Source organism: Struthio camelus, chromosome 4 (genome assembly GCF_040807025.1).
Source record: "Struthio camelus isolate bStrCam1 chromosome 4, bStrCam1.hap1, whole genome shotgun sequence".
Taxonomy (NCBI): domain Eukaryota; kingdom Metazoa; phylum Chordata; class Aves; order Struthioniformes; family Struthionidae; genus Struthio; species Struthio camelus.
The window spans coordinates 73,866,520-73,887,299 of NC_090945.1; the positions used below are offsets into that span (position 1 = coordinate 73,866,520).

A 20,780-nucleotide genomic window follows, 5' to 3' on the forward strand; every position below is an offset into this window, starting at 1 on the left:
GTTTTAATACGGGCCTGAGTCCGTACGTTTGAAAGGCACACACCTGGGATAAGACACATCTCACGCAGCTTCCTTTCAAATCCCACCGCAGTGGTCTGGGGAGAGACCTCCTAGGAACCACCAACACTGCCTTCCTCTTTGGCATCACTAGCTACCTTTCAGTGCAAAACAATATACAAGTTTCCCAAATACATCACTGTGGCAGATTAGAGAGGGATATCAAGGAGTTAGGAGCACAGGAAAATGATAGATCAAAGAGCCTTGTGTACACTCCTCTGAAAAACAGCAAGCAGTGTTATTTTAGGAGTTACCCAGCCATCATCCCAAGAATAGGCAAAATGTAACTTCTGCCTCAGAAAACGTAATAAAAAAGCCTTGTTCCCACAAAAGTTTTTTTTCCTCTTTGTTTTGCTGAATCCATTTCCAAGGATGCACGTTTTTGAAGGAGTCATTGGGATCTCTACACTGCAATACCACTTAAAATTATTATTTTTGTTGCTAGGCTGGGCTTTAATCTTTCAAGGGAGTAAATTCTGGCATAGGTGAACTTTAAAAAAATAATAATGCTAAAAATAGTTCATAGAGTGGGTGCAGTATCACAATCCAATATAGCACAAGCAATCCTGTATTCCTCTCAAAATCACCTCAACAAGGAATATTCATGATATTTTATCATGAATTACATTGAAGGACCTCAGCTAGTGCTATTTTCAAACTTCACCTCCCATTTTTCTGTTACCTTCACAGTTTCAGTTGGATGAAACAAAAACAAAAGCTCCTCAGAGAACTGCTGCAAAGCAAATAGTTCCAAAATACAAACATGAATAGTGTTTTTCAAAACAAAAAGGATGATCTATTTAAAGAGAAAACATTAACAATATCTCAGATAATACGGGGCAGGGGCTAGAAAAGCTATCTATGTAATATAATGAAATTTTATCTGAAGCTAATTTTTATTTTCTACAGGAATTTATAAGTGCATAATGGATCGATGAAATAAAAGAAACATCAACTATATTCAGTTATACAAATTTTTCATTGCTTTTAAAAGGAGAAACCTGGAGTATAAGCTTTGACAAAATTTTCTTATCGTGGTCTGAGCTCTTGATGATAATTTCAAGGTTTTCTATGAAATATCAGTAAACAGAACAAAGAGAAAAAAGGAGAGAGCAAAGGAGAAGACCATGATAATACCACATGCTCCTAAGGCACAAAGACGCAAACCTTGGAATTTCTGTTGCTGCAGATCAAAAGCAGAATAAAAATACAGATCAAAAACAACTTTTTGCTATTACAGAGACAAATAGATTTTAAAAGAAAACTAAAGATGGCTCACGCTTATACATATTTCAGAATACTTGATTCTCTAAAGAAAAGAGGAAAAAACAAAAACTTCTAAGATGAAAGGAACTCCACAGAGCTGTAAAGAAATTTCATCACTCATAAGATGAGCTGATAAGCTGCCTAAAAAGTCATTCCGGATAATGGAAAAACAAAGCCTCTTCTGAGGCTACTTCCTTTTCTGCTTAAGAACATGTAAAAACTTTTAAACGTTTTTCTAGAGGATGCTGTTAATAGCTGGTATCCTGCCATGGAAACATCCATTTCTGCAACATTCAGAAACAACTGGATGAAAAAGTGAACCTGGACAACTGGCTCCTCACTGCTGACTCCTTCTGTCGGTAACAAAAGGCATCGTAGATATCGAAAAGATAACGACAGCTGTATTTTCACACGTCCAGCCTGCGCCCACCCCTTTAAGGACTGTTCTCAGAAAACAGGCACCATGAAATAACAGCTCACTCTCCCCCTCCAAAGACAGCGACCGGATGCAGAAAGTTCTCCAGCTCTTGCTGAAGGCTCACAGCTACGAATGGGTGAAAGGGAGAGCGGGATTACTGCGGAGCGGGTGGGCTGCAGAAGCCAGAGCCAGGGACGGTCCTGGGACACGAGAAGAAGAATTTTCCTTTCGATTATTCAGGCAGGCATACAGTTTGCAGTTACGCTGAATTAAGGACTTTTTACATATAACCTCTGAGTTACACCCGTAAAAGCACAATATATGTATTTCAGTTGGACCTAGAAATGCTGTTAGTGGATCAGGTAACCTCTCACTAGGCTTGAAGTTTTATAAGCATAGAAAACAGACGCTGTCCCAAGCCAAACAACTTATCTTCTAGATCAAGCCTCTCTTTCATTTCAGATCCCAAATGAAAATGATTGCAACACCTGACTAAAATGTACTGAAAAATGGTACTTTGAAATGAACAGAATCTCCCCCATCTTTGCAGAGCAGCCACAGCAATTGGTAAACAGAACGGAACACGAACCAATATAATCTCTTTTTAGCTGATAAATAAAAATTTTAAACATTTTTCCCTATATATATGGTCATACTAATGAAATCTTTTTTTCAGAAAATATGATCCTAAGCTAAAAATCTTGCAAATGACTTAAACATACACCAGTATGGAGTATATTTATGGCTACTGGTGAATTTCTTAAAAGTCTCTAAAGATTATTTTGTCAGAACTTTTGCAATTAACATCTGGCATTTGTGTACATGTTGAAGAAACAACTGAAGTATTAATTATCTTTGCCTCACTAGAAGCCATTTCCAATCTGAATGGCATTTTATTAAATTTAATTGCCTAACTTTTGGTACAGATGTCACTTCTAATTCCATATATTTTTCCAAGACAAATTTTACTGGAAAATGTATACCACTTCATAGTTACCATACTGGTAAATCGCTCATATAAAACCACAAAAAACGATTTTTTGAATTCTTAGAAGAGTCAAGAACTGAAATCCAACTGATACAGCCGACTTAAGTTTCCAAGAGAAATTTAATCAGATCCCTCATAAAGACTCACAGAGTAAGCAACTACTGAATAACAGGAAATGTTCTAGTCTGCAGAAGTAATTGGATAAAAGACGGAAATGAAGACGAGGAATGATCAGTTTTCACATCAGAGAGGTTGCCAGTAAAGTTTTGCAGGGTTCTGTGCTGATCAAAATAATTAAAATTAAGATCTGGAAAAGGAAGTAAATAATGTGCTGAAAAAGCTTGTTGATAATACCAAATTACTCCATATAGGAAAGACTAAGAAGAAATGCAGTTTTCTGCGGTATTGAATGACTGGTTAATAAAATGGGGAGAGGAATTCCAGGTAATGAAATACAGAGAGAAACACTCAAAAAAATTCTAGCTTTATACGTAGACAGATTCTGAACCTATTTTTACCACTCAGGACATCCTGGAGTTATCACAGATCTATGAAATGCCCAGTAGTGGTCAAAAAGCAAATCTAAATTAGAAAGAAACAGAGAGCAAACAGAAAGCATCATTCTGGTGCCATTCAGCTTCAAGATGTGCTCACATCTCGAGCTATGCTTGTCTCCTTTCTAAAATGGTACAGATCTGAAGGCGACACAAAAACGGGGAATAAGAATGATCAGAAGTACGGAGTGACTGACATGCGGGCCGTGGCTTCACAGACTGGGCCTCCTCAGCCTAGGAAAGACCATGTGGAGAGGACTGTAATTACAAGCGGCGTGGAGAGGATGGATGGGGAGCGACAGTTCACTTTGTCCACTGTCTCTTCCACTCAACAAGAAGGGTCACCAAATGAAACTAGGAAGCGGTACAAACAAAGCAGACAGGAGCAAATGGTCCTTCACACTATGCCTAATAAAGCCATAGAAGTCTTTGCTAAAAGATATATGAATGGTAAAATTATACACATGCATAAAAACAACTGTATAAATTCAAGGGAAAAAAATCCATCCACTTGAACACTGTCAAACAGAAAGAAGCTAGCTCTCTCTAAAGTCTTCCGTCTAAAGGCTGAAGATTACGTGTTTGCTCTGTTCTTACATTTTCTGTTGATGCTGCTATTGACCACTACCAGAGTCACACTACTGCAATAAAAGGCGCCCTGGTCTGCCCCTGTACAGCTATTCTTATACACTGCTTATAATCTACGTTAGGGTTTCATAGCAAATAGCTCCCGAGTTCATTCTAAGTGAATTAAGATCAATTGCAAAGGTGTCTCTGAAATTCATGGTCTCTTTAAGATGCATTAACTTCATTGTTTAGGATCATAGATCGATTCACTATTATTATTTACTTTATCCTTCACTATCCCTGAATGTTTTATTATCTTATACTCAGCTAATCCACTCATACATTCACCTCCCTCAGAAATCCTTTCACATCAGCTTTGTTTTCCTGATGTGAAAATCTTACCTTCCTGTTCTACATTAATATACGTGTTCGCGGATGAAATTTGTTGAATCTACCTTAATATGCAATCTAAAATACAATTATTTGATAACATGAAGTATAAATAACTAACCAGAATTATTTAACAAAGTTTTATATTACTGTAGGCCAATCACTCTGTAGTTGCTCACCTTGTTTTAAACCAAAAAAAGTTGCTATCTTTTTATATTCCAGTAAATTAATTCTGAGTGCACCTCCTCCCACCTTGTTCATTTACACATCATTTTCCTTCTTTGAGTAAGGGCAAGTTTCTGCAACCGCCCCACACCTCGAGACTGAAATCCCCCCCACAGCAAAGCACTCCTTTATCCAATGACCCATTATCAAAACCAGGCTTCTCATCAATACCCCGGAGAGCGTGACTTTTGAAAGCGGAGCCTCAAATCAATATTTAAGAATCTGTTTTACCATCTGCAGTGAGTTGCTGCAGCTCGCCGCAAACCACCAGGGATAGTGCATTAGCGCTGAAAGGCAAAGCCAGATCAATAGCTAAAGATCAGTGGGTGGGAGCTTCACTACAGAGTTGCTTATATTAATGCAACTTTGCCAGTGACTTTGTTAATAAAGAGAAATGGTGCTAAAGACAACGAGGAAGTGAAAATACGTGAGGGTAAACTGGAAGATCAAGCATCGTTAAGCCTCAACCTCACAAAGGCTGATGTGCATGTTTAATGCCATGTATTGTGAGCTACCCCATGGAAGCTGATGGGACATAAAACTATTCCTTGTGTACAGCAAAATACATGCATAAGTCTTTGAGATCTTGATATATAAGGTTAGCAATAGATGCTTTTTTTCCCAGTAAAACAGCATCTTGACAGAATAATGCTGGTTTCGAGAGATGACGAAAAGCAATTTTTGTTGCTATTAAAAAATTAAGCAAACAAGACAGGAATTTTAATAGACTGAATAATTAAAGCAATCTCAGAGCAATTATTTGCTTTATCCGTGTTTGGGGGAGAGGGGTTAACGAAACACCTCTTCAATCATAAATCATTTACCATTGCTTCAGGCTTTTCTCTTTCCTCTTACTATATGACAGCTATAAGTACGTAAACAGATTTTTTCTTATGCCCATTTAATTTGAATATATTTTATACAAGTGGAGGAAATACTATACAGATGCAATCCTATTTCTGTAGCAGCACTTTCTAATTTTCATCACCCATGTTTTAAACGCCTTTATTATACACTCATCTAAACTGAACAGAACGGAAGCTGTGGAGCCAATGCTTCAGGCAATCTCACACCGAATTTCAATGGGATTCCTGCACAAGGAAGGATCCCTTTCAGGATCTAGTTTAGTATGTGTGAAATTGTAATAACAGATCTTTAGTGACAGTCATAATTACAAAATTATCAGGATACAGGCACATTTTTTTCACTGAGGATATAAAACCAGCAATGAATATACACTTTTGTAGTGCCTGCTTAGAAAATAAATCCCAAATTAGGCTAAGGAGAACAAGCCTTTATCATTATGGAAGCTCAGATAAGTTTCACTCCTGTCACATGAAACCTCACAGATCTTGTCTGAAGTGGACATTACTTTGACAGTGGCCTCTCATGCACAAAGGGAAAACGGTTGGCTGTCTCTCAGATGACAACCTGATGTAAGACCAGATGCAGAAATAAAAAGCATATTTTAAATGTAAAGCTTAGATAAAAGAAAAACAAGTTGTCTCTTTTCTAGTCGTATAATAAGCATCATTCATTTGGAAAGGTCAATAATAATTAGCAAATCCACCAGGGATGTTTTGTCACAGGCTTTTTTGTGCATCTAGTTGTTCTCTGTTTCAAATGAAGGATAATCCATATTCAGTTAGAGGTCTGAAAGCTGTCTCATCTCTGCAACTGCAACCTCCCATAAAAGGCTGGCAAATATAATTCATTTTGTTTTTAAAATTTAACATGTTCAAGCAGACTTTCTTTGATTTGTGGTTTGGCTACTTCCACGGTCCTGAATTCTTAAGTTTAAAACTAAAGATGATCTCAAAAAACAGTAGATAACCAAACTCAGTTAACTGCCAGACTGATAGGATAATGGCATTTATCCTAATGGAAGGACTGACATTTCTTTCATGGCTTAATTTCAAATAAAAATGCAGAAAAGGGCTCTCAAGGGAAAAAGTGACACCACAACATCTTTGGGTCACAAATCAAACCTAAAATTCACTCTGCTTTGCTCTGAAGATCAGTTTATACCTTTAAGATGTTTGTTACCCATCCTAGGGCAGTGGGGAAGGCATCAGCTGATGTGTTCTGGCCCTACTTTGGAAGAGTCCAGAGAAGGTAGATGTTAAGATTGTCTGTCATCTATCTACAAATGCTTCCTTAGTCAAATGCTCTCCGGGAAGAGCCCACAACAGGCTTCGGATTTGCCAGCTCATTTTAAAGCTGGCCAGTGCTTTTAGCACATTGGGAAGTGCACGGAGACAAAAAGGGCCTTGAAATGGCCTGTTTGAGACCCAGACGTTAGACACTTGCGAAGCGTGAATGGAGAATCGAAAACGTGAACTACCTGCATTATGTACCGCCAAGGTTTGCCTTTTAAAGACCACCATGGCACTCTTGGTGCAACAATAAACTTGAAACTGCAGCTTTTCCATCTTCTTTTTATTTTTGTTTTTTAATCAAACTTTGCACATGGGTAATGGATAATCAGAAATAGTTTTTTAGTCTACAAAGGCATATTAAGAAATGAAAACTAAAAAAAACCCTTAAAGCAACATATATCATTTAAGTAGATTCATCTTCTGAGGCCACATTTTCTGAAGTATGTAATGACTTTAAGATATTAATGATGTCACATTGAATATCAGTGAGGGTTATGCTCTTGAGTCACTTAAATTTCCATGTTGCAGGAATGTGCAGTTTCCATTTATCACTTAATAATTCCGAGTTTAATGATTCTGACGAACTACGGAAAAAAGCTTTTCATTTCTCTCAGACTTCAGACTTCACATGTCCAGGCTCAGTCTTCTTCTACTGCCTGTTTTCTCAGGTGATTTGTTAAAACAGTCATATGTACCTATTTAGTCTATAAACTGTCTGGAAGATATTATCCTCGTTCATGTTTATAAGGAGCATAATAATAGCAACAGAAGATCAAACCAAATTAGCAACTATCAGTTAATTGAACACTTGTGTTTTATAGTGCTATAAGTATTCTTTTAGTTAGAATGATTTGATTGCAACAGTATCTTTTTGTTTGTCTTCTTCATTATCTGAATCCTGTTCATGAGAATTTCAAACAGTTTTGGAATTGGTAGGGGGGCAGGGAGCTCTTTTATTTCTTGGATGTTGCCAGCTAACTGCTCTAATAATGACACCTTTTCAGCTGTTACTACCATTTTTCACTACTGCCACAGATTTCCAGTATCCTGCCTTCTTTCTACATTGCATTGCCATGCATGTTGCCTGAATAACTGCACAAAGACAACCTTTGGGTGTTTCACCATGTAGGGTAATTTTTAAATGCCCTTAAATGAAAGCTTCCAAATCATTTAAATTAACTCCCTGTTTCTTCCTGCTTGAGACTGACATTCCAATCCATTTTAAATCTTTACCCATAACCTTGCGGATTGCTAGGAACACCACCTCTCTTATTCCCATCCCCCTAATATTCCAAATAAACAGGGACATGTATCTCTTTTTTTTTGCTCCTCCTCTTCAGAATATGTCGATGGAATTCTCTCCCACTACTTGCAAAGTCTGATAATAACATGGGACAGTATTATGTATGTATCTGCTCTGCTGTTACAGACTGGGCTTTCCTGTATATCCATTTGTAATGGTCACATGTTTCATTTCTGCTTGCTTGCCCAGCGTTTGATGATCTATTAAAGAGAAGATGTTAGAAAGAACCGGTTTCCATTGGAAAAACAATGCATTTTATCACACCTTATCAGTATCTCATGACCATTTAAAACTTGAGTACTGATCTGATATCTTTCAATGCCTTATGGATGGATTTGGTGGCCTAAGCTCATTTTTCTATGAGACAGAGGTCCCCATTACAACTCATCCCACAAATTGGCAGCTTGCTCATAAATTTCAGCATAGGCACCAAGGTTGAACAGGTATGGAAGCCTCTTGCCTCTTCCATGTCAGAGCCATGAAACTTTAATAAGGGAAACCCTGTGGCTTTGCTGCCACTAATCCTGAACAGAGAGGTTTTGCCATGGACCTTAGCAAACCGGAAATCTTCAAGAACTGTAACTTATTAACATCCTGTGCCAGTGACTTACGCTATGAATACTAAGTATGTAATTTAATTATACAAGATAGCACAGTAATTATTTATGGCACTCTCTAGACTTGTACAAATGGAAGGAGACTTCCCCCAAAAGCTGCAACTGACTTCAGCCAACTGTAGAGATCTGGGTAATAAAAGGATCTGAAAAAGGAGTAAACCCCAAAGTTCACAAAGCTCAGCAACCAGGTGTTTTTTTAAGTTTTTCATTGGACCTTATTTATCCCTAAAAACATCTAGATCGATTAGTCTCAGAACAGCATCTGAAATACAGATCATAGCGACATTAAACTGAATGAAGAAAGTAGGATTGCGTGACAGAAAGTGAGGCTGCACAGTGGTCACAGTCAACAAATGTTTTAGCTAAGAGGTAGAGTCAGTTACGGGGAAGGGTGTGGACGCGAGTTAAGCTAGGAGAGTAGGGTACTGATCATGCACGTACACCATGTATAAAGCAAGTGTAAAGAGGAATCAGATTCACAGTGAAGGTACTAGAGAGATGATTCTGCAAATATTTGATTTCCCTGATTGTTTGTTTTTTAAAGCATCTCCATTTAGGTTGCTACAGGCTTTACATAATTAGTGTTGCATATCTCTGAGAGTTATACTCAAACCAGTCCAATCAGCAGTATTCCTTGTAACACATTGAAAGGTCTACCGTTACCTTATCAATTTCGTATTGCACGTGCTCTACATACTCAGCTCCTCAGCGTGCTTGACTTGGGTTCAGTGCAGCAATGCTACATTAAATGGCTATTTTCTAAATCATAGATCCGGAAAATAGGGTTTAATCAATGACCATTAGACCTTGCGCTCTCTTCTGGCATAAAATGCCTTCTTTTTATCCACGGTTACTGTATTGGTGTTTTAAGAGGTTATGATTGGCATTTGGTACCGAGTTACAGGGACAAGGAGGCCTTATTAGCAGGGAGAAATGAAAGCATTATGGAGAAAAAAAATTTAAGTGGGACAGGATAACTCAAAACAATGCCCCAGATGGTGTTATGCTCCCATTTCACTCCATGATATTGAATTCCCACTATAAGAGGATACAGCTAACAAAGGTAAATTTCCCAAAAGGTTATTTTCTATAATTGGAGATCACACTGTAAGAGGTTTTGAGTAGGACCATTTCTCCTTGCAGCCAAAAGGTCTAATCAAAGACTCTACTACATCTACTCCAGTAAAAAAACAAACAAACAAAAAAAAAAACTTCTGTCCTAAGTCTGTGCATGACTTATGCCTCACTTAAGTCTTCACATTTTTTTTATTTCTGAGTAACAAGACCCATGCACCTCAAAGGGCTCAAGTGGCAATTAATTGATACAAAAATCTCTTATGTGCCCTCTGCACTAAGAGAATACCTCCTAGGTTTCTTCCCAATGATTCAGCATAGCCAAGGAAACTGTGGACCAGATTCTGTGAGATGGAATCGTCCTAGAAGCACCTGGCTCAAGCACAGCCACCAGGTTCATTAAGTTCGCAGCTCCTCATAGGAAACGACCACACGACACAATGCCTTAGTCTTGCGTTTTCAGTCTCAGAAGACCAGGAATAAACAGGCTGTTCGTGCAAGGCAAGTGCCCGGGCTTGTCAGATTACTGGTGGCAAGAACCATATTCTGTCTTATCTGGACTATAAAGATTTGATAGCCAGACATTATAAACATACATTTTCCTTCGTCCTTTACTTTGAGAACAAAGACAGCAACGCGTTTTACCTCCTTGCTCTTATGAAACTTTCAAATATATACTGTCATGAATTAGTGACACCTTCTCTCAATAGGTCTCACAAGGCCACATGAGAACATATTAGGACATGACAACACCTTCTATGACAGCACAGTATCTTTTTTGAATTGCCCATTATTAGTTATCGCATTAAGTATTTCCTATAGCGAACAAATACATCACTGACAAAATACATTTGGGGACTGGATGAAATTTTCAGGAGGACTTCAACATTTTGGAATCTGGAAAATGAATTCAAAATTTTGAAGGCAGATTAGATGACAAAATTTACTTGCTCCAGTATTCAGAACAGTAGCAAAACAATATCATCATCTACTTATTTCTCCATACTCAAAATATTGCATGAGAATCACCTGTCAGCTAGACAGCTGTAGGTTCTTCACTGCAATAAGAATCACAAGAGGCACCAGTCATAGAAGTGACCCTTTTCAAGGGTTTTGATCATATTCTTATGGATGAGAAAATTTTCCTCCATTTTTTTGCTGTTTTCTTTTCAACTGTGCCCACAACTAAGAAGCTAACACGCTGGGTGGCATGCACACATGCACATACTGCCCGTGAATAATGAGCCGTTAAGAACATTGGGAGCAAAACGTAAGCAGGGACTTACGCTTGGAATGTTTGTCACAGAGGGCTGATGCTCTCATGTCGCAGAGTCTCAACGATCCTTTGCTGCTGCTGTAGACAAAGAGATTGCAATGATGGGGATGAAACTCAGAGGCTGTAATCACTTCTGTCAGGTCCTCCATATTGGCTGGCTTTATATCTACAATGTCTGAATAGAAGTTTCATTAAGGAAAACGCAATTGTTCTCAGGTAAATTATGACTCTCACCATTTCTTGAAGATAGCATGCTTATCGAAATGTCCATGCCTTTAATACTTTTATGTAAAGACAGACTCATTTGTTTGGCAGTAGGGCTTTTTTTTTTTTTTTAATTCCGTATCTGCACCATCTAGATCAAACCCATCAAGAGTCAATAACAGTTTTACAGTAGACGCCATTAGTAGGTCAGCTGCCCATGCTGTGCAAACAAGGAGGTCAAAGAAATGATATTTTAAAGGCTTTGGAATTCTAGTTTCCATTAAAACTAAAAAAGAGCAGGTAGCTAACTCTCCTGTATTTCTCTGTTAATTATAGCCAGCATTATTTCCCCATAACTACTATTGAAATTACTGCTTTATTTCAGATAATACTGATTGATAGGGAACAACGTACAGCTCAGATCTGCTCCCCCTGGTAAAGGTTTGCTGCCTTTTATGATCATGCAGCTTAAGTTAAATAATGCATATACCTTAAGCTAAAGGCCTAAAACAACAAATGTTCATTTTTGCAAAGGCAAATGTAGACAAACACAGAAGTGTGTATGCAGGAAGTTTCGTGAGAACATATACTAATATAATATCCTTTAAAAAAAATCAGGGTTTCTACGGATACAACATAACAGTGTGCATTGGTTTTGCTATACTCAGCCTTGAACACCTCAGGAAGAAGTATTTGAAATGGCAGTCTTGGGTTTTTTTGCATATTTTGTACAGTGGGAAGAAAGATGCTTACTCCTGAAATCAATATGAGTTTCTGCGATTAAGAACTGCACACCTGAATCACTTAGCTGGACACATCTGGAACAAAAAAATATCAAAGATCTAGTTTCCCAAGCACAGAACTGTCAGTTTGATCATCAAAGATTATACACACGAAATATAGCTCACATTATGCACACATATATATCCACTCATATATATTACCTGCTTTGGTGAGCATAAAACCCAGGAAAGACCTGACAAGCATATTTGGAGGAGAAGGCCAGGTCACGGAAGATTGCTCATAAAGCAAAGAATGAAGGGAAGAGTCCCACAAGAGAGCTGTAAGAAAGTAATAATTGTGGAGACATAAAAGGAAAGAAGAACGTATATGTAAAGCAGTACGTTTAAGTAAGACTGTGTATTCTCATATAGCCTTTATCAATCCACTGTAAATAAGCCATCTAACTGTTAACTAACCCTTCAAACAAAAAGAAAAGTAACATTACCCTATTTTATTGATGAGGCTCTAAGAGAGGCAATAAATGATTTGCATAAGGTCACACGGGAAATATATGACAGAACAAACCCTGATCACTGAGTGCCAGTTCTGCGCCCTACACACAAATCATCTCAGTGCCTGGATTCCCCATAAAATTTGAATCAACTGACATTCAAATTTTAAACATCTCGGGGGATAAGATAAATGTGAAAATCTCTTTTACTGATGGCAAGTCATATGTCATGATATTAAGCCTGTTCTTATTCCCACTGAAGTAAACGGAAAACCTTTAACTGATTTTTGTGGGAGCAGGGTACCGTCTTTCACTAACTTTACACTTAATACTTGATCTTTCCCCAAAATGTAGACTTAGCGGCACTACAGTGAAATTAAACATAACAATATGAAAGATTTAGAGACAATTATCTCAATAACTTTACGTAGACCACAGCATCACACTGACGTTTTTCTCTCCTTTTTTTTTCAAACACCAAATGGCTTTAAAAAGAAAGTATCAGTAAAACAATGAATATCTTGTGACATTTAATAACAAGGAAGAATGAATTAACGTTGCATTTCAACTGCATTCCCACTTACAGTATTACATTTGCATCCATCTCCAAGAATCCCTCATGATTAATATTAGTGCAATGAATGTTAAGACACAGCAACATTGATTTACCTCCTCTTATAAAACATCACTAAATATTACTGAATAATAACAAAAAAAAAAAACTCGATTCAGTTATTTGTATGGTGAATGTGTCTCAGGAAACACCTTTAAGTAAAAGCAATTGCTTTCAGTGATTGAACTGCTTTCAGGAGTTCAGAGAAATTACAGTAACTCATTGCAAGTATTTCACCTTTCTGCAGAGATGAATAATTGCAGAGTGGTGAAAAAGATATAAAATATAAATAGAGTGTGTGAAACAGTCATGGTAAGTATCATTTTTCTGGAAGCTGAAGACAATACTGATGAATTTCCCTTCACTGCACAAAATGAATAATCCTATGCTGAATAATGAAATTAAATATTCCATTCTCCCAGCAGAAAAGCATAAAATACTTGAAACAGATTGCATTTCCAGATGTAATCTAAATCTCCACTGAGAGAGCAACAACCCCATTGCTTATTGAGGATCACGCAGAAAATGCACCACAGAAAACTCATTGTTTCATTACATGTAGAAAAAATAATTAATGTAATACCTATATTAAAGTAAAACAATCAAAGGAATAGAGAGTTAAGGAAGAGATTTACCCCCACACACATTTGTAATAATAGATGGAAAAACGGCCTTTGCTTTGACAGCTACAGAAACCAACGTATCAAAAGAAGAACGTGTCACACAAAAGAACATTTTCCTCCTCTCATGATTTTTGCCATCTATTTGAAAACAATCAAGTACAGCTTGACATGTGATGTGTGGGAACTGTAGTTAAGCTAACATGACATGGTAAGGGCAAGCATCTCCCACGAGACACTTTGCATTTCTATTTTTCCATCTTCCCTTTTGTGTCTTTTTTTTCTTTTTAAGCACAGCATCGCATGGCAGGAAAATATAAAACCAACTGGACCAGACACTGTGCTCCAGAAACAGACCCTTTGGTGAACCTGAAGAGTTCAAAGAGGAAGCTGGCAGCAACTGATTAAATGAAAACCCCATTGCTAAAGGGAAAACCATTCTAATAGCACAAACCTGTAGGGTCAGCCACCTCCTATGCTAACTACTTCCCCTGCAACTACTACTTCTCTTGCGCTGGGATGTCTTCAGTGGCTCACAGTCCTTCTCCCTCAGTTCACAGCTAACATACCACATTCACATCTGATTCCTGTTGTACCACATGTAGCATGGAAGACCAACCAGCCAAACAAACCAACCCTAAGACCAAAGGTTTCTAAGAGACAGAAAGGCCAAACAGCAGTTTACCATTGTTTTAAAAAGGCTAGCGTCTCTGTGCTTGAGCAGGGTGGGATTTTCCCTGAGCAAATGAGAAAGATCTTCATGCTGCTGTCACTCACGTGCACGCTTGCCAAGAACGGGGCAGTTTGATCTGTGGCAGACGCTCGCACAAAGGGAAGGCTGAATTGGCACGTGTTCCTGCTGTTCCCCTTGCTGCCAGCTTTCAGGAGAAAGCATTCCTCTGACAGGCAGGCAACGTGGATGCTACTTTAACTTTTCCCACAGCAGATCTTTCCTGTCGGGGTCTCTGAAGCCTAGGATGCAATGGCAGGCTTTTAATTCATTAACATTGAAATAAGCAACAGAAAATTTCTGCCTGCTCACAAAAAATAGAACGGGTCTCAGATTCTCCTAACCCAGCCATTTACTATCTTCTTATATACCAGGTTTCCCCTTTCTCACATGGCTCAGTGAAATGGAACAAAGACATGAAGAAGCCAACAGATTTTCCAGATGCTCCCCACAGCAAAATGGAAATGAAAATCTAGCAGCCTTAGAGACCACATTGGTGAGAGATGACATTCTTACAGTTGGGTTGGTAGAGCTAGAAGACCAGATGTTAACTGTGATAAAGGCAACAAAGACACCCTCAGCCGAAGTTCACGGTTACACTGCTATATGAGGTGCTGTGCACATCTTCAGGAAAAAGGCCCACGACATCGACTTTAATTGCGTTATAGGTTACTTGATGCAGACGCTGCCTAATCTTCTCTCTACCCTGTTTTGATCCGTCCTGCAACATCACCAGTAGCAGGCAAAGAAATCTTACCAGGGGGTTGAAAACAGAGCGATACAGAGGGGCACGCTCTTCGCTGCGCAAGTCAGATGCTAACACAGAGTAGGTTTCCATAGCTAGGAAGCCCACTGGAAAACAATCCTGGCCTAAGCCAGAGCAGTTGCCACACCTCTTCCCACTGCCAGCCTGGCCCAGGCAATCCCAGCCAGATCCCATTAGAACAGTTTCCACAGCACCCAAGGGTGCCAAGCACACGCTCATTCCCACGTCCTGACCCCGGGCAGCTCCAGCCAAATCTGACACCGCAGCGGAAGTAATACATCAAAGAGAGAGCAGGCAGGACAGGAGCTCATCGAGAGGGCAAGGAGGCTTTGAAGAAAGATCTGAAGGAAGAGGGAGGGAATCAAAACAGTGCGAGAGGAAGGAGGAACAAACATATGGAAAGGCATGATTAACAACATGCAGTTCACATGTGGTGTGAGGGATGTGATCTGAGCACAGAATTCTGTTATTTGGTATGTTCAGTCCTAATCTAGTATTTTGTGCTGCTGTTAAGCAGCTGATACGAAAACGAGGATGGCAAGAGGAGGAAGATTTGTCCCACTGCCTTTGGGCCACTTACATAACAGAAATATCCCCTTCTGGGAAAAAGCATTCAATAGTTTATTTCATTGCAGGTTACAATGATGACCCTCACCTTGATCCAAAATTTACATTAATCAGACTTCTTCACTTGATCAGCTAGAATATAAATGAGCATGCCTGCTTTGTGCTCATGCCCAAACATGTATAATGAGAATGCAGAAAAAACACAAGGTTCCTGCTGAGCAAAAAAGGTTCCAGGATGTGTTTCCTTGTATGATAACAGAAACAGCCATCTATTTTTCCTTAAAATAGATTAAATTTCCTTTGAAGTGAAAAGTATGCATAAAGAAATAGCTGCTGCTTCTTCCAGAAACCATCAGGGAACACTAGAAGGAATGGGATTTTGTAGAAAAGAAACTTTTAACTCACAAGCTATAGCAAAAAAAAAAGACTGAATTTTGCATCGTAATTTTGGAATCATTTTTAATATGATTTCTAGGTTCATTGTAAGGAGGACAGCATCAACACAGTTGGATTCAGGCTACAGGAAAAAAATTAACTGAACCCCATTTATTCAACTGCTATGTAGGACAGAGGCTTTATTTAGAAAGCCAGGAAGAATTTTCCATAGAAGCTTCGTAAGAAAATAAAATTCTCATCTTCTTTCAACATACACTATTGCAACACTGCATTTTTAGCCATGTGTGGGACTTGTGTTTTTGCGATTTTTAAGCTCTTTCAAAGAATAAACTTCAGTATAACATTTCTCCCCAAACCTGGCTGTTCCTTGTGTTTTCCACAGAGATTTGTTCCAGCTCCTAATTTTATCTGCACTTCACACTTACATTCTAGTCTAGACCTAGGAAGATTCACTGACTAGTAGTCGAAATCAATAGCAATTCGTAGAAGCTGCCAGGACTTTGGTTTAGGGTAATTGATTACTGTTGGCCCTGCTGAGGCTCTATACTGTTTTAACGTAAGCATATCCCTGAGTTGTTTCCCCTCTTAATCATGTAGTGCACGCTATTTTCACTGTAAGGAGTGAGCTGTGAGGCCTACAAATCAAGCTCTACCAGTTTGACACTTCCTACACAGTGGTTGTGTCATTCCTATGTCACGCCTCAGCTAAGGGAATTCATTTCAAGTATCCATAGTTTTCGTGCAGGTTCTGTACATCCAAGGAGCAGGGGACAGAATCAGGCCTCACTACGCTTGATAACATAATGCTTTGATTAGGTTGATCTTACTGCAAAAGAAACAAGCCCTAATACCTAAATAACTATCCACTTGCTCCTTTCTTCTCATTTCTGAAAGATACTTGGCATGTTTTCACTGGTGAACAGCAATTTTACAATGGGCACACCATGATAGTAAGGATGGCATCGGACAGTGTCCAGTTTTTGAATCTCTACCTCGCACACCTGTTCTCCAAGAGTCAAAGGTTTCTGGAATGTATTATCAATAGGTTAATGGATTTTGCCTTTTCTTCAAATGCCAGTGTCTTAACTTCGGAAGAGAGATGACCCAGTATTTATACTCTAAGCACTAACAGCCACAGTATCAGTGCTTTTTATCGCAGAGCATTCTCCCACTGCTCCACTAAAAGCTTGTACTCTATAGGTTTTATTAAAAGCCCAGATAGTTGCAATTACGTTGTCTTTACCACTTGGTTCTTCTGAACCACAGGAACAGTAACTACTGCATAAGTGTGTGCTCCTTCAAGCTGTCTTGTACCTAATATCTGCTAATGCAAGGTATTGATCCAGTACTCAAAAATGACTTAGTAGTATAATGTCAACCTAATTCCACTCTTTAACTGCTTGGTCTTTACAACAGTGATTCTCTGGCTATCACACTGGAGTTGGGAACTCTGGCAGCAGTCTCACACGGGCAGTATTCTGCTGGAAATAACTGAAATGGCCTGCTGTTATCGTTAATAAAATTTGTTGACATCAAAGGCATTTATATGATACCATTATGATAGTACAAAGGCTTCTGATAACTTTTTACTATATTTTTCCTCATATCAGGATCATGAGGTATAAAAATAGAAAAAACTCCCACAAGCCTATTTGCTCTACATGGAAGGCCAAGTTATGGATAATTATGTTAGCTGCTGTACAAAGTGAAAAGATTGTTTATAACATAAAGAACAACTACAAAGCGCATACAAAGAATGCTAGAGGAGATTAAATAATGCTAGCAGACTTCCGTAGACCTTTTAGTATGCTTTAGGCTTCTTAAATCCAGGATTACAGCTTAAGTTAGGCAAAAAAAGAGAAGTTAAGGGTAGAAGAAAAGGAATGGACATAGCAGACAGGCTGCAGCAGCAATGTCCTTTTCAGCTACTCAGCTAAAACTATCCAGAAAACAGAATTAAGCCATTAGGTAACCAAGAGTTACCAAAATGATGCTAACTGACATCTACCTTGCCCAGATATAGGGTGATATATTACGTACATCCTCCTGTCTTACTGGTAGTAATGCACATTCATATGGTGACTGGATAATTAAAGGAGGTTTGCATGCCGCAGCACTGCTCCTTGGGCAATGGCCTCACACTTATGCTCAGCTTAACACTGTCGGTGCAAGATGGCCCATGTTTGCTCACAGCCTATCTAAAGCTTCAGCCAGATTCATGCCCAATTTACCTCTCTATTAACGTTTCCTAATATCATCACATTTACAAAATTTTTCATCCTCCTTTTCTTTCTGTTAAAAGAAATTATTGTATTTACTCATTTATTTCACATAATATCAGTATTACATGATTTTAATTCATTTGGTGTGGTCCTCTTTCAAAACAGTCTCGGAGTACTTCTGGAACTTAGCTCACCTTTATTACACATGTAGACAAGAAGAACAAAGAGGTGAATATCAAGATCCTTTAAATGTGCTTAGGTACCAATATTTCAGTGGTTTCGTCAGCAGCTGATAAGAAACTAAGGGACTAACAAGATTTGCTCAAGGCCTAAGAGGAAATAACTGATGTAATTTAAATACAGTACTGCAAAATTCTGAACCAAAGCTGCAGTTCTTAAGACTTTCCATCACAAGTTTCATTCAGAATTGGAGACACTAGGCAAGAAATTAAAGCAGTGATAGCAAACATTCAACATTCATTACGTTCAAAGCAAAGGAGAGTCAGTATCGGTGTCAACATTTTACAGATAAGTAAACTGAGGCATGAAGCGGCAAAGACTTGGCAAAGGTCAGCTGAACGGCCGGCAGGAACCACAGTTCTGGGTTCCAATACAGTGGTCTCTCCCCTCCCTACCCACAGTACTTCCAGCATTCAAGTATTCCTTCATTTTTTTTCTTGGGTAGTTGTTTTGTGAGAGGTTTTTCTGTTATTAATATTTTTGTCTTTTGGAATTTTTTCTCCAGAATGCAGAGTAGTCTAAAGACTCATTCTGAACTTAAGAGATTTAATTCTGATCTTTGTTACATCATAATTACTTTGTCTACATATAATTTCACTAGATTAAAATCAGGAAGCAGCAGGAGCAGAAGCCCCATGCATGTGCAATTACTTCTGATTTGTCTGAAATTTCTGTGGGATGCCTAACGTTACATTTGGAACATATCAGATACCAGAAGTGCCTCAGGTGTATTTAAATTATGAATGGAAGAGACCCACTAAGTCACCTAGCTCAGCTTCTGTTTAGCTGTATTCATCTTGATGGGATAAGTGGCACCCCGTACTGCTTACTAGCAAGTGTTCCAAGCAAAGGGGACAACTTCAATATAATAACACAAGGACAAATTATAAACTGCTGTAGTCTCTTATCACTCACAGGAATACCTTCCTGAAATCAATGAGATGCTTAACAGAACTGGAAGGGACCTACTTGGTTTTCTACGTCCAGTCCTCTGGATACATACAGAACATACATAATTTCTTAAACTCCATCTTAAAAATAACCAGGGATTTTTTTCCCCTACATAACTTACAGAAAAGCACAACCAAAATATGCCTTTTTTTTTTTTTTTTTAAGAATAATCTCTACACTAGCAGGTATCACCATCAAGAAATTTCTTAATATTTATTAAAATCCCATGAAGTTTAGGAAAATCTGTCTATCAATAGGCATAGGCAGAATTTCCAGCTGGAGGAAATCCCTTAAAGCATGTTGGGGGAGATTTTTCTGTCCCAATATGTAATCTATTCTTCGGCATACCTTGCAAAAAGCCCTTGCCTCAGTAGAGCGGTACTTGTACCATGGCATAGTAAAATAATTCTCTGTCTTAACTGAAGTTACAATTGAAGTCACAAAAGATTCACTTTTTGCAAAATTTAGCTAGAAGTAAGTCTTTCAGAGCATTATGCTCTCCATTTCCCTGCATGCTTGTTACACAAGTAGTTAAACACAACTATCTTTAAAATACCTAGACAGACGTTTCTGAAAAATAGGTACTTTAAAAATACTATAAAATCTTTTGTGCAGAATTTATACCGATGCTTCTGTTTGGAAATCCCTGAAAATGAGCCATGTGAAAATGAAAATGAAGAAAGATTCAGTTCTCCTCAGAATCTCCATAGTGAAAGTTTTCCAAACTATCTATACTAAACTATATAACACACCTCTTTTAAAACCTTTCAGTAGGACTTATTTTCTAGTTGCTTCATCTATCTGAAAGGATTTACAAAAATGCCCATCAGCTTGCTATTGAGGCACTGCAGAGAAATTTGGATCCCAAAAGTTTGAAACACCAAGATTATTCTCCAAAGCAAAGAGGTTCGAGAAGTGGTAAACATACAAATGTTTGCTTGCTTGAACTATTTTCAGACTACTGATTTCAGGCAAGTCCACAGTTCATACTCAATATCAAAACAATCGTGATAGACATATTTTTAGCTTTGGTCCTGTAACTTTGCTAAAATTAATACTGCCTTCATTTATAGGGCATTTTTATTCCAAAGACCCTAAAATCAAACTATTGCAATTGCATGTGTAACGGCACTACGGAAATGCTGTCCTTCCCACTGTGGATAGTGATAACAGATAAGAGAAGGAGAAACGTCTGCTCTGGTGAGAACTACCTGGTTTCTTCAATAGCAAGAAAGCTTCCAGGGCCTCAGATTTTAAAGACTCACAGAGAAGCCAAAGGTGCAGACTGCATCGCTTTTAATGCTTGAGATGACTATATGAGCATTTCTATTACATCTCCATAA

General features: G+C 38.4%; 1 protein-coding gene across 11 annotated transcripts in view; it reads right to left on the reverse strand.

The window, feature by feature from the left end:
• PPP2R2C (protein phosphatase 2 regulatory subunit Bgamma) overlaps nt 1-20,780 on the reverse strand; it is a 198,934-nt gene that overhangs the window by 21,717 nt on the left and 156,437 nt on the right. For all 11 annotated transcript variants that reach the window (XM_068943411.1, XM_068943407.1, XM_068943410.1 and 8 more), the window contains one exon: nt 10,905-11,069. In XM_068943411.1, the coding sequence (XP_068799512.1) occupies nt 10,905-11,069 (165 nt within the window). The remainder of the gene's footprint in view (nt 1-10,904; nt 11,070-20,780) is intronic.